Source organism: Drosophila bipectinata, chromosome 2R (assembly GCF_030179905.1).
Source record: "Drosophila bipectinata strain 14024-0381.07 chromosome 2R, DbipHiC1v2, whole genome shotgun sequence".
NCBI lineage: Eukaryota > Metazoa > Arthropoda > Insecta > Diptera > Drosophilidae > Drosophila > Drosophila bipectinata.
The window spans coordinates 19690014-19700871 of NC_091737.1; the positions used below are offsets into that span (position 1 = coordinate 19690014).

The 10858-nt window shown below is 43.2% G+C and overlaps 4 protein-coding genes across 8 annotated transcripts; 2 read left to right on the forward strand and 2 right to left on the reverse strand.

The window, feature by feature from the left end:
- The first annotated feature begins 40 nt into the window (after window positions 1–40).
- MAN1 (LEM domain-containing inner nuclear membrane protein MAN1) lies at window positions 41–5385 on the forward strand. Of its 5 annotated transcripts, none has more exons than XM_070278064.1 (2): window positions 41–209; window positions 3375–5385. In XM_070278064.1, the coding sequence occupies exon 2, from the start codon at window positions 3386–3388 to the stop codon at window positions 5324–5326; it is 1941 nt and encodes a 646-aa protein (XP_070134165.1). In that variant the 5' UTR covers window positions 41–209; window positions 3375–3385; the 3' UTR covers window positions 5327–5385. The 5 variants fall into 5 exon arrangements, with proteins under 5 accessions (XP_070134165.1, XP_017090348.2, XP_017090351.2 ...); XM_017234859.3 differs by lacking the exon at window positions 41–209 and adding an exon at window positions 2822–2947; XM_017234862.3 differs by lacking the exon at window positions 41–209 and adding an exon at window positions 2950–3013.
- Chi (LIM domain-binding protein 2 Chi) lies at window positions 349–2500 on the reverse strand. The gene is made up of 2 exons (XM_017234767.3): window positions 2380–2500; window positions 349–2144 (listed from the first exon to the last, which is right to left on the reverse strand). The coding sequence occupies exon 2, from the start codon at window positions 2107–2109 to the stop codon at window positions 376–378; it is 1734 nt and encodes a 577-aa protein (XP_017090256.1). The 5' UTR covers window positions 2110–2144; window positions 2380–2500; the 3' UTR covers window positions 349–375.
- Window positions 5386–5387: 2 nt separating the features above from the next.
- Window positions 5388–6493, reverse strand: Not11 (CCR4-NOT transcription complex subunit 11). The gene is made up of 4 exons (XM_017234864.3): window positions 6087–6493; window positions 5893–6032; window positions 5670–5835; window positions 5388–5611 (listed from the first exon to the last, which is right to left on the reverse strand). Exons 1-4 carry the CDS (start codon window positions 6330–6332, stop codon window positions 5480–5482), a joined length of 684 nt encoding a protein of 227 aa, XP_017090353.1. The 5' UTR covers window positions 6333–6493; the 3' UTR covers window positions 5388–5479.
- Window positions 6494–6902: 409 nt separating this feature from the next.
- Snrk (SNF related kinase) lies at window positions 6903–10782 on the forward strand. The gene is made up of 9 exons (XM_017234855.3): window positions 6903–7128; window positions 7372–7640; window positions 7705–7923; window positions 8045–8220; window positions 8282–8657; window positions 8723–8848; window positions 8902–9028; window positions 9096–9758; window positions 9819–10782. The coding sequence occupies exons 2-9, from the start codon at window positions 7435–7437 to the stop codon at window positions 10512–10514; spliced, it is 2589 nt and encodes an 862-aa protein (XP_017090344.2). The 5' UTR covers window positions 6903–7128; window positions 7372–7434; the 3' UTR covers window positions 10515–10782.
- Window positions 10783–10858: the final 76 nt, after the last annotated feature.

Genomic DNA, 10858 nt, shown 5'->3' on the forward strand with positions numbered 1-10858 from the left:
CTATTATTTATTTAAATTTCCCTTTTAATCTGTTTAAAAAAAAAAAAATTTAATCACCATCGTATAAAATGAAGAAACCTGCAATTAGCTTTCAATAAAACTTGCGTTGTTCTCAAAATTTATGTTTTACTAAAACAACACATGAATTAATTTTCAAGGCAATTAAGACAGAACAGAATAGAAGATTTCCTACACTACATTTTATAATCGTAAGTTGGTAGAATAGACGACTTAAATTACAATTATATAGTATTTATAGTTTGTATGTATGTCTTATATACATTTCCTAAAACTTGAAAGCTTTATTAAATATTTTTACATGCAAGTATGAAAATACATTTGACAATATAGCGAAATATTATGTTTTATTAATTTCTATTGCGATACAATGGGGCTCTTTTTGTCTATATCAGATATATTCGCGTTGTTCTGCGGCGCAGCACCGTTCCCAGGGCTGGCAGGAATAGCTCCCGCCCGGTCAATACTCCACGGATTCGAGCCGGAGATGGGCGAGTCGGCGTGCCCGAAACCGGTATGATTATCGTGCTCCACTGCGTTGGTTCCATCGTACTGCGTGTTCTCTAACCGGGTGATCAGCCGTTCGTCCTCCTCGCCGAACTCACCACCCATTAACGTGGGCTCACCCACAACCATCACGTCTTGCGAGGAGAGGGAAAAACTCGGACCGGAGGGGGATCGTTTCTGGTTCGTCACAGGCGGGGTGTTTGCATTGTTTCCGCCACCAGAATTGGATCCTTTCCTTTTGCGTCTTTTATTTGGCGGCCGTTGAGGATCCTTCTTGCCGGGTGGAGCCACCATGCGCTGCCACTTCTGGAAAAGTGTCGTCTTCAGGCAATCGCGTGGACTCAGAGCATAGGCCTTGTGCCGCGACATCAGCTCTTGCATCGGCTCGAGAATGACGCACAGGCGGAGATAGTTGAGCGTGGAATTGGTGATTCCGGCTCTCGTGATGTTCTTGGTTATCTGATCCAGAAGCATCGGATCGGGCGGTAGAGAGGTTCCGATCACAGACCTGGGAATCAGCTCCCTATGGCCCTTGATGGTCATGTGCCACGACTTGATTCGCATGTAGTCGTCGTACATGAACTCCAGGATCAGTCTTGCGTCGGCGCAAACTTTCGTGAAAAACGGCTTGCCGTGCTGCGTAATGACCGTGCACTGGTCGCAGTCCAGCGTGATGGACGTGTTGTGGAACGACTCCTTGGCATGCTTAAGCTGAAAGTACAGGTCAGAAACGCCTCCTTCGTAGATACTGCGGAAAAAGCGCGGGATTAGCGTGCGTCCGATCGTGTACCGCTTCGGTCCGTCTTCTAGGCAGAAAAGAATCGTCAGCCGGGCGTCGTCCTCGAAGAACTCCGTGGTAAATGAATCCCACCAACAGTTGTCGCTCTCCTCGTTGCGTTGCTGCAGCCGCTTGTTCAGTTCGAAGACGCGGTGCTCGGTATGACTGAAATAGGAGTTGTGCCTTCTGAAGCCCTGATCGATTCGCTCCATTTGCTGTGGGCCACCCATCATCGGATGGTTTCCTCCATGACCGAAGGGGGACGCCGGTGGCATGGGGTTAAACTGACCGCCGACACCAAAAACCGTGGGTGATGAGAAGTGACCTCCCTGCCCGCTGTTGAACGGTGTGCCGGAGCTGGCTGGCCGGCTAAACTGTCCCAATCCCGAGGATGGCGATCCAAAGGGTCCGCCCACGGGTCCGTTGAAGTTTCCCGCCGTTGAGGATTGCGGATAATTGCCAGGAATGTTTTGCGCGCCAACGGGGCCGGGTGTCGAAGAGCCCGAGGGTGCGGGTGAGGAGGTATACTGAGGTGTGTTCGAGCCAGGCTGGTTGGTGTTCTGGAACACTATCGACTGGTTTCCCGCCGGCGAGGACTGGCCTGCAGGCGGATAAGGATTGCCGCCAGAGTTGTAAGGCAGGCCGCCCTGTGGAAATCCGCCCTGATTGCTTCCGTCCGGGTTAAGCGCCGCCGAGTTCGCCGCTGGGAGCATTGAGCCGCCCTCGTTAACCGCTTTCCAGCTGCCGTCGTCAATGTTTGGTTGAGAAGTCATCGTATTGCCACTGTTCAAACCCCTACGATTCATGCCTGTGGTAAATAGTTTCGGGCATTCGCGTCAGCCTGCAAATAGAATCGAATAGGCAAATGCATTAGATTCATCGTATTATTTCAGGCAGCTTGGTGTATTTATGAGCCTGTACGTATGTATGCACTTGTCTGTATGTCCAACTGCATTTACAAAATATGTGTGTACACACACACACTTTTCTTCGACCGATTCACATCGGGGAGAAAAGCGGTTGGAAAGCCCAAACACACTCTCCCAAATGTGAATAAGTAATTCCCGAATACGCACCTTTGCAAAAGGCATACAATATTTTAATTCTTAAAGCACAAACACATATAAATGTATCTACAATTTAAGAAAACTGATTGGCCTCCACCGATAGTTTTGCTTTCCAAATAGCCAATTTCGATAAAAATGGCACGCAGACGACAGGTTTCTGTATATCGGGGAACGACATGGAATGAAACACGAATGGCCACCGGCATTATTCGATTATTTTTTAAAACTTTAAATAAAGTACAAAATAAATATCATCAATTCTTTAATTGTTGATTAAATTAAAAAAAAAATATTTTCTTTTTCCCTCCATGTAAAAATACAATTTCAGAAATCATCCTAATTATATATAATATTTAAAACTTTTTTGGTATTTTTTATATAATATATTTTTAATGTTACGAATAAATTATTTTTTTAGTTTTTAGCTTATTATATGCTTAGTAAACACAATAAAAAATCATAAAAATTATATTTTCAAAAATTTGTCGTGTCGTGAGTGAAATTCTAGATGTGTTTTCTGTTCCATTGCAGCTTCGTTTCCATATAGTTGGCGCCGCGCCCTTGACTTAATAATTTAGTATGTGCCGTATAAATTTGTAATCAAAATATGATTGTTTAAGACTGTTCTGTTGCTTGAAAAGAAGTAGTTTACATTTTATATTAATGCGATTATAAGATAATTGCACGTTGGACAAAAAGTGATGCACTCACTTGTTGAACATTTTTGTATCAGTGTATTTGTGAATGTATGTTATCTGTAAACGGCATTTTAAAATTCTCACGTTTGTCAATATTTGGTATATTTTAACATTCTTAAGCAACACTCTCAGTTATTTATTTCCCTTACTAACTTTTATTATGGAAATCTCGTGAAAATTTCAAGAAATTGCGAAAATCTGTTCTATATAAGCTTCTATATGTACATATGTGGGCATTCCTGTGTACATGCGTGTGCGTTAAAATGTATGCGTTCTAAACGAAACTAATTGGCATTCCCTTTTCAGAGCGAGCAAAGATGTCAACTGAGAGCTTAAACAGTCTTAGCGACTTGGAATTGCATAGAAAACTGATCCAGAGCGGCTTCCCCAACACGCCGGTGACTGAAACAACCCGGGCAGTTCTAATTGAGAAGCTCAGGAAACACACAGTGGCTGATAAGCGGAGAAGAAAGAGCAACAAGTACGTGTTGTACTCAAAGGACCAGCAGGAATCGCCCTCCTATCAATATCCCCAATATTCAGGATTCTCCAACGGTGTAGAAAACAACAACGAGGCAGAACTAAGTCGCACATCCTTGTCCTTCAATCAGCGCAGCTTTGACGAGTGCGATTCTAGCCCACTCCACTTATCGGCTTCAAAAATGTACGCCCCACCACCTGTGGTAGCATCCAATTACGACGGCGACTGCTCACCCCACACCCTGAGCTTGAATGGAAAATACCGGCAACAATGCTCCATGCCGTACTCGATAGACACTTCGAATAGCTACGGTAAGCCGAGCAGTAAAGTCAAACTATCCGATGGCGGGGTAGTCAACCGACTTCTCAGCTTTCGAGACACAACAATTCAGCGTAAATTCAACACTAAGGTTCCGCTTACAACTCAAGGATCACGAGTGCCTCCAAAAAGCGGTAGACTTAATCGGTTCGCCTTATCGGATCTGAAACAGTTCTTTAAAAATCCTGACATCCGACAATATGTAATACCACAAGTGCTTATTTCACTTTTCTTAATTTTCTTGACAATAATAACGGTCCTATATGTAAGCAAAAGGTTTGAGCAGAGTCCCATCGATAAGGCCGTGCTTAAATACACATTGTGCAACCCAAACGATGTCCAACTGGTTAATGATAGAACGAATTGCATAGGAAAGGATTCTCTTAAAAGTGCTTTGGACATGAGTGAGGAACTCATAAAGCACCTGAACGAACGGGCCCGTCTACATCACTGCAAGGACCCCAGCTTGTCACCCACATTGGAAGTAAACGAATTTGTCAATGAATTATTGAGCAGCTCTAAAAGCCTCAGTGCCAATCTGCAAAGCAATCTTTTGGCCACAAAATACCTTATTGCCGAAAACCCACAGTGGAGTGTACAACTTGTAGACTCTAACCCTCTAGGTCAGGATTCGTACTTTGAACTCTCTGAACCCAGTCTGCCACTTAAGTGCATTGTTCTTAAAAAAGTTACACGTTTCTTTACCCTTATCGGTACGATATTTTTGATAGTATTGGGAGTCCTCCTCGTCTACTTTGCAGTTGTGCTTTACCGCGTCAAACAAAAGGAAGCTCTTATGGCAGTCGACCAAGTCACAAAGGATATTATTAACGAACTAATTTACCATAGTTCCCAATCCGAAAGCCCCGAGGTGATCATAAATCAGCTTCAGGAAAAACTTTTGCCTGCAAAGAAACGCTCCAAGCATTTGACTGCGTGGAATAAAGCACTTAAGCAGTTGGAGAAAAACGACAGCCGCGTCTTGTTTGGAATGGTTAATCGCGATGGGAAAGCATTGCGTACTATTGCTTGGAATAGGAACCTGGAAAAAAAAGATCCTGGTCTGGTAAAGAAGTGGCAGAGTCCCGCATTCGACAACTCCAACAAGATTGCCAATCCACCGACGCCCTGCCTGAAGATTAGGCACATGTTTGATTCTTCTGAAGTTAACCAAGCCAACCTGAAGCAGTCGATCGTCGAGTCTATCATAGAGAAGGTGGGACCGCGTTGCAAGATCTGCGACGTGCAATTGGATATCCAGTCCTGCTGCGTTTACATACGGTGCGCTAGCGAAGAAGATGCCGGTATGATTCACAACGAAATTAATGGCTGGTGGTTCGACAAGCGCCTGATTTCTATCAAATTCTTAAGACTTGAACGCTATCTTAGCCGTTTTCCCGTGCCCTCGGCCGAGCCAATTTACTTCCATCCCAGCGAGGCAGCCAACACTCACTCATAAAAACCACACTCTACACTAGATACTTAAGTTATTAAATGCGAATTTGTTTTTACTTGTAACCAATGGGTGTTTTTTCTTTACGAATGGCGAAATGGTCTATATTTGGATGTAATCAAACAGTTTATAGTATTTTAAAACGAAACAAGGACTTTGTTACTTTGCTAACGAGTTCGAAGACAAAGCACTTTCTCCGGTTTCCAAGTGCTTAATGAGACGGTATAGGGCGGCGGCTTCTTTAATTTTGCTAAATCCCACGCAAAACGCTTCGATTTCAATGAAAAGCTCCTAAGAATGTACATTTTTAAATCTGTTACAATGGAGGACAAACTATATTGGTTCTCACCTTGACATTAACAATCTTATTTCGAATAAGAGATTGAAGAAACACACAAACGAGTCGAACCAGCCGAGATTGCATGTATTTATCCTTCACAGTTTCACAGGTCGAGATGCAATTGCTAATGTACAAATGGATGAACTCCGTGGGCAAAGGACCTGAGGTAGTAAGACTTAAAAACAAAACAAGCTATTAGGTAGAGTTTAATGGAATGATAAGTGGGTCCTACCGGTTAACCACCTCCATTGAGTGCAACGTTATGTCCATATTAACCAGTATGTTGAAATACTCTGTTATGTCGGATGTCATCATCAGTCTTAGAAGAATTTCAATGGAAATCAATGGATTGTTTTCCACCAGAAGAGGTAGCTAAAAATCAAATTATTTAATAACATTATTTATATTGTATTATCGTGTACCCACTTTGGCAGGAGTCAATCCATATTGGTGAGCAATGTCCGTGTTCTGTTTAAGCAAGTCGTCGAATAGAATTTGCTGATCCTGCAGACTCAGAGGTTGGAGGAAAGCCTGCTCAATTAAGTGTTTTGTATTGGGCGTCACATAGTTCGATTTGTCGTATAGTATTTCCAGTTTTTCGCTATTTGACTGATTTATCCATAGCAATTCGTCTTCGAAATCCATTAAAGGCGGGGCGATGGAGAGGAACATGTTGGCGTGTTTTGAATTTTGATTGTCAGATGTGAGACTTCATAGGATAAATTTGCTAATATTATAGGGTATTTATGATCCTAGATTAAATTATTCCCGATTTTCTTAAATTCTTCGATGTTTTCTGTTGTCCACATAGTAGTGTTGCAAAATTCTATTAGACTGCGTCATCGGATAACAGCTGGTATGTGTTATCGATAAGACTCCTGATTTTTTAAATATAATTTGCTACAACCGCAAAACCTTTTTAATCCGGGCGTTCAAAACTTTAGTCCTTGATTGCTTAAAAATAAGTTTACAATTTAGTTTTAAGCTTAAAAACATTCGATCTGCTGCGATTATCACCGAATATTTATGTGTAATACGTCAACTAACTATTCTGCCGTCTTTATTGGTGGTTCTATCTTTGCGAATGCAGTTACTAGATAAAATAGTAATTAGGGTATTAAAAATCATCTAAAAGATATACGGGAACATCTATTTAGTTTTTGCGTTGTAGAATTCGGTTTGTCCCACGGTACAATTGACTACCAACACTGAAATAGAGTGCTCTAACAGCTCGCGAAGTTTGTTATATGCCTTTACCAACACTTATCAATATATTGGACGAAAATGTGTATACAAAAGTTAAAGTAACCATTTTCATGAGTGATAAGGGCCAATTGTTTAGTGCGAGACATTCGAGCGCCCAGTGACAGGGCAGGTATAATCGCCAAAAGCGCGCAATGGGTCGCGCATCGTAGTTTTTGTTCATCGGCTGCTGGCGGATAGAAGAATCCGCATCCGCTGTAAAACGGTAACAGCCCTGCCTTCCCCCTTGTGTAATAGCCGTGCCTTTGAACCAATTCCTGCAGTGCGAAGTTAAAAATAAAAGGATATCCGAAATCAATGATATATTTGGCACACCGACCAGTTTCATTGGCAATTCGTTAAATGGGAACACACCCCATTGCCGGACTATTACATGAATCTTCGCTCGAAAGCAGCACTTAACAAGCACTTGTTCCCATTCCGAAACGCTAAAATACTATAATTATAGTTTTAGCTAAAATCGGGTAGTTTCGCGGTTGGAAGCGTGCCAAGGAGCCAGAGAGGAGTGATCATGACCCTGGAGACGCAGCCCGTTGGTGGGGTGTGCGATGGGAAAATTGCCGGACTCTATGACTTGGAAGAGACCCTTGGTTCCGGACACTTTGCTGTGGTTAAGTTGGCACGACATGTCTTCACCGGCGCCAAGGTTGCCGTCAAAGTGGTAGATAAGACCAAATTGGATGAAGTGTCCAAGGCGCATCTATTTCAGGAAGTGCGGTAAGACCCTGATCCTGTTCTTTCTCCTCGGTCTCTATTAAATTCTATCCTAATCTTCTTTTAGATGTATGAAGCTTGTACAGCACCCAAACGTCGTTCGTCTCTATGAAGTCATCGACACCCAGACCAAGCTGTACCTGGTGCTAGAGCTAGGAGATGGCGGCGATCTATATGATTACATAATGAAGCATGATACCGGGCTAAGCGAGGAACTGGCCCGGAAATATTTCCGCCAAATCCTACGTGCAATCACGTACTGTCATCAGCTACACGTGGTGCACAGGTGAGGTTCTAGCTAGCCACTAGCCCCTAAAACTGATAATGCCCCTTTTACGCCACCGATCACTGATTTACGTAACCTGTTGTTTTTTTTCAATTTTCGTTCGATCTACATGCGCACCCAGGGACCTTAAGCCGGAAAACGTGGTGTTTTTTGAAAAGCTAGGCTTGGTCAAGCTGACCGACTTTGGATTCAGCAACAAATTCTCGCCGGGGCAAAAACTTGAGACTTTCTGTGGAAGCTTGGCATACTCTGCTCCGGAGATTTTGCTGGGTGACTCCTACGATGCTCCAGCAGTAGGTAAGTTAATCATTCCTATATATTAACTTAACTATAATTAACGCATGTATTCTCATTTTAGACATTTGGTCATTGGGAGTGATCTTGTATATGCTAGTATGCGGTCAGGCGCCTTTTGAAAAGGCCAATGACTCGGAAACCCTCACAATGATCATGGACTGCAAGTATACGGTGCCGTCTCATGTGTCGACGGACTGCCGGAATCTTATTGCGTCGATGCTGGTAAGGGATCCAAAGAAACGGGCCACCGTTGAGGAGATTGCTGCATCGGCCTGGCTGAAATCAATTGATGAGCCAGACGGCACTACAAATGCATCGGGCACCACGGAACACTTTCTTCCATTGGTCAGCCGAGAGCAGCTGGGTGAGGAAGACCACGCTTTTATCATTCAAAAAATGATAAACGGAAATATTGCGTCCAAGGAAGAGATATTGCAGTAAGTATTGGCAAAAGATAAAATTAAATGATTATTTTTGGCTGACCGTACTGACGTCATTGCAGGGCTCTCGACAAAAACAAGTACAATCACATAACGGCCACGTATTTTTTGCTGGCGGAACTTCGGCTACGCCGGCGGCGAGAAGAACTGGCCCAAAAGCAGAGGCTATTAAACGATCCTGGCTTAAAGTAAGAGTAGTTTTAAATATACATATTCAGTACTTAATGTATTGGTTTATTAGGTCTGGTGAACCAACCCGCAAGCCTGTGCCGGAAAAACCTAGTCCCACAGAAGCTCTCAAGGAAGCTGTATCCATCAGCATTAATGTGACATCCGCAGGTCATCTGGGAAACGATGCCGGAAAACCAGTAAGTCAATTATATGTCGCGTTTTACCCTCATGGAATCTAATTAGTTCGTTAATCAAATTTTAAAGGACAAGCGCAGCCGCAAGTGCAGTATTGTGAGGGAGGAGGATGAAGAGGAATCGTCTAACGAATGCTCGGGCACTGGAAACGAACTCGTGGTGTCATGCCCGCGGAGGGTAACAGACTCTGTGGACATTCTCTGCCGACCAATTAAAGAGCAGGCAAAAACAGAGCCACCAAGCCCTGCTAAGGGTCAGAATTCGCCCAGTTTTGGAGTCCCAAGCAATTCTCGCACAAAGATAGTCGTTTCCGTAGACGCTACACTGGCCCAGAAGCTAAAGCAGATGGAAAAGAGTGCCAAGATTGACGAGGACACGCTGAGTGGCCTTAAAGAACTGGAAATAGGAAAGCTAAAGCCGTTGCCAAGCAGCAGCAAGAACCCAGTGCTTACACACCGGCGCACAAAATTGAACAAAATCCGAACACCGTCCTGCAGCAGTTCGGAGGCATCAGACGATGACACCAAAACGCGAAATAAGAAAAAAATCAACAAGTTCGTAGGAGACACCCCCGTGCGGTTTCGTATGCACCGACGGGACTCGCACGATGACTCAAGCGACTCGCAGGATCAGTTGTATCCACCCCCAGGCTCGGCCAGCAGTGCTGCGAACTTTATATCCAAAGGAGGCTCTGTAAGCGGCAAAAAGGAGGGACAATCACAGTGTAAAGAGGTGGGTTAGCAACTTATTGTTAAAGATTTTTTAATGGAAACATATTTTTTCGTAATTAAGCAAAACAAATCTGAAGAAACAAGGAAATCTCACACACAAAAATGCCGGAAGCAGCATAAGGACCATGGTGACAAGCATTCCCAGGCTGACAAACTACAAGCAGAGAGTACTACAGCTAATACGGCAACTTCTTCGACTAGAAGGCGACGGATGCGCGAAAGCCAATCGCTTGACAGAATCACAGAGGCTCAGGAGTACGACATGCGGCACCGCTGCTACGCGGAAAGTGAGGCACCATCCTCGTCATCGTCGTCCACCCTACATATCGATCAGAGAAACTCTCTGATTAACCTGAACACTAGCACATTCTCGCTTGCCGAAACCAAGGAGGAATACGACGAGGACCCCGCCGGGAGTACCACAGACCAAATCATGAACACTTTGAATGCAGCCAAAGCCACGTTGCAACAAGAGCAATATTTTAAAAACACCATTCTAAGTAGAAACTTCAATAGCCACAATAATAACAATCATGTTAGCATCCAGAAAGTCTCTAACAACAGCCAGAATCAGAATCAGAGGAAGTCCAACGAAACACCAAAAGATATTTACAATCTAAACTCAATCGAGAAGATCGATCTGATTTTGGAGGATAAAAGCCTTACCAAAGCAATACACGTTTCCGGCGCTAAATGCTTTGTCACGAAGAAAATCCGACGGCTTGGAAAGTATTTTCCCGTGATTAACTTCTCTTAATAGACACAGTTACTTCATTGCAAAGTGCATTCTAACTTGGTTAAGCGAACTACGTAGAAAATATGATGCATGTATTAATTACAAATCGTAAAAAGTTATATCCCGTATATAAGAAGCGCGCGAGAATATTTAAATTTAGTGGTAGCGTAATTGTTTTTGTCTGTCGTCATATTACGCTTAAATTATTCTAAATATATTAATTTATGTATAATTGTAAGTCTAATCACTCAATGCAATATTTAGTGAAAATACATTAAACAAATATAAAGTGCCGCATTAAAAAAGTGTGTTATTACTGGACAAGTGGTCTTTCCTGCTGTATTTTGAATATCGCGCTCTTCGAA